At 37.5% G+C, this 2,902-nt stretch overlaps 1 protein-coding gene across 1 annotated transcript in view; it reads right to left on the bottom strand.

The window, feature by feature from the left end:
• Positions 1-2,902, bottom strand: part of NCOA1 (nuclear receptor coactivator 1) — a 278,111-nt gene that overhangs the window by 59,000 nt on the left and 216,209 nt on the right. Inside the window, exon 15 of the mRNA XM_011950985.1 lies at positions 1,929-2,109. Coding sequence (XP_011806375.1) covers positions 1,929-2,109 — 181 coding nt within the window. The remainder of the gene's footprint in view (positions 1-1,928; positions 2,110-2,902) is intronic.

The following is a 2,902-nucleotide window of genomic DNA, read 5'->3' as shown; positions in this document are numbered from 1 at the left end:
CAGGATGGTCTCGATCTCCTGACCTCGTGATCCACCCGTCTCGGCCTCCCAAAGTGCTGGGATTACAGGCTTGAGCCACCGCGCCCGGCCCTGTTTGTATAATTCTTAATCATTATTGGCCCTCTGAGGTGGACCTTGTAATTTCCTTAACTTTTTCTGCCCTACTTCCCATTTGTCTTTCTGGGAGCATCTTTTTGTTCTTTCTGGAAGCTTTTCTAAGCTTTATCATCTTACATTTCTCTCATTAAAAAAAAAAAAAAAATGTTGGATACCTAATTTCCAAGAGTTTTTTCTGTTTTCTGTCCCTTTTTTTCCCTTTCCATATTTTCAGGGGTAATACATTTTTATCTTTCAAAGATTTCTAGTAGGTTTTTTCTTTTTTGGTTTATGTATTCATTATGTATTTCCATTGCATACTTTTTCTGTTTATTTCTTTTTTTCCCTTTCAAGTTGCAGAGTTTCCTCCAAGTACTGATGATTCTTGACTGTGTCTGTTGAGTCAGTGTCCTAAAACATGGACTGAGAGGGCTGAGTGCTAGGCTTGTCTCTCCTGGCATCCTTCATTGTTGGATGATGAGATGGCAGAATGGCTTTTGTACTTATATACTCACATCTAGACATCTTTCTGCCCATTCAATGTCCCCTGAGAAAATTCTTCCAGTCCCCCATATTGGATGGGGAAGGAGATAAGAACCCCCAAACCAATCAATATGCAGACTTTCATTTGATCTCTTTTCAGCCTTGCATCTTACTGTTTCCTCAACTGTGACTGGTATTCCAGTCTAGAGTCTCACTGTTTCAATTAGAAGAAACTTTCAATATCATTTAATCTATTCTTATATTGCAGATAAAGAGAATTAAGGTTCAAAAAATGCACTTCCTTGAGGTAAGACTGTTAATGACTGGAGAATGTGAGATTTGAATCTAGGCTTCTGACTCTTCCTCTAAAGCTCTGGTCAGCTAAAATACTGCCTCCAAAAATGTCACAGATGATTCAAGATTATTCTTTGCAGCTGTCTGAAATCTTGGCAAACTATCAGTAATTGGGTCATGACAGCTAAAAGTTCCAGTTGGATTGAAATAACTGAAGTACCACATCTGATACCATCAGAAAAGGGACAGGACTAAGGTCGGAAATCCAGACTAATTTTGAAAGTGAGCTGATTAGTTTCCTTTAGTTTCAAGGTCATACAATGGAATTCTTACCACTGGTTTTTTCAACATCAAAATGTGATGGGTAAAAAAATCTGACAGCCTTTCATAAATTTAATGTATTAAACTATCAAAGTGTCTCTCAATTAGGAAAATGCTAACTTGGGTTAGAACAATAACATATTTTAACACAGCTGTCTCCTAAGCAACTTCATGGAAAACTCATTCTCTGGTATAACATGTATTACTTGAGAAAAGAAATTCCATAATCAGGAATGTTTGGGAAATGTTGGGTAAAAGAAATCTAAACTACTTTCTTTAATACAAGACTTATCAAAACTGCTAACAGGCATTGAAACATCAATACAAAATGTATGGAATATGTAGCATTTGCCCAGTGTATTTTAGTGCCAAATCTTTTATTTCTGCAACTCATAGGATTAGTTTTCAAGGAAGATATCTGGAAACAATCTGACCCAATATTGTATTTCTGAAAATCCTGTTATGGGGTGTTTTGGGTGAGACAACAAAATTTTTCTCCTTAACATCAACTGCTCACCTTAACATTAATTACAAAAGGGTAGAGGTTATAATTTAAAATACACATGATGCATGAAGTTCACATGCCTAAATATAACTGTTTTATTATTTACAGTGGCATTAATAAAAAGATATTTCACTCTTAAGCCAAGGATCTGTGTAATACTGGTGGGAGATAAGTGCTAATCCACATTATCACTAAACGTTTAAAATGAGGTGTTGTCCCCAAAACATACTATTTAGCCTGGAAGTGGGTCTGGCAGTGGCGGACTGAAGTGAAGCTGGCAGGATCTCCGATTTGATGGTTACGCTGGTGACCGCACCATCCATCCTGTCTGTCTCACACAAGCCTGGCAACTGTGCTGCCTTCTCCAGCGTGGGCAGTAACTGATCAAACTGGTCAAGGTCAGCTGTAAACTAAGAATGGAAACCAAAGTTAGAGGACATATATTCTATACTTTCACCTGAAACAACGCAGAAAAAAGGCTCCTTCTTTAAACTCTATGAATTCAGTGTGACTTTGAGAGAAGAAAGAAAGAAGAAATAATTAGAATGATTGGGGCTACTTGGAAATTACACGAACTAACTATTCCATGGGGGAAAATATTTGGATGCTTCTGATATAGTATTCATATACTGCAGGATATAAATAATATACCTATAATATTTGGCTACTTTAGATCTTGGTATAAAAATCTATGTATAAAAAAAGATTGGACTGGAAAAAGGTGTCAGTAGTATTGTGTTACGATGATGGCATTATTGTTGATTTTTTTCCTGTCATATTTTTCAAAATTTCATAAAATGACTTACTTTAAACTTATATTGATTCAACTTTTTTATAATTTAAAAAAGTTTGGGAAATTTTTTCATAAATTATGTATCAGCTTTAAAGATATCAGAAAGATTACTTCCCACTTAAGGACTTAACAGTATAAGAAACATATCTTTTAGAATAGATAGGGAGGCCGGGTGCAGTGGCTCACACCTGTAATCCCAGCACTTTGGAAGGCTGAGGCAGGTGGATCACCTGAGGTCAGGAGTTCGAGACCAGCTCGGCCAACATGGCGAAACCCTGTCTCTACTAAAAACACAAAAATTAGCCGGGCATGGTGGTGCATGCCTGTAATCCCAGCTACTTGGGAGGCTGAGGCAGGAGAATGGCGTAAACCCGGGAGGCGGAGCTTGCAGTGAGCTGAGATCCGGCCAC

This window comes from Colobus angolensis, unplaced genomic scaffold, assembly GCF_000951035.1.
Source record: "Colobus angolensis palliatus isolate OR3802 unplaced genomic scaffold, Cang.pa_1.0 Scaffold109, whole genome shotgun sequence".
Taxonomy (NCBI): Eukaryota; Metazoa; Chordata; class Mammalia; order Primates; family Cercopithecidae; genus Colobus; species Colobus angolensis.
This window is presented reverse-complemented; position numbering and strand designations above follow the sequence as displayed.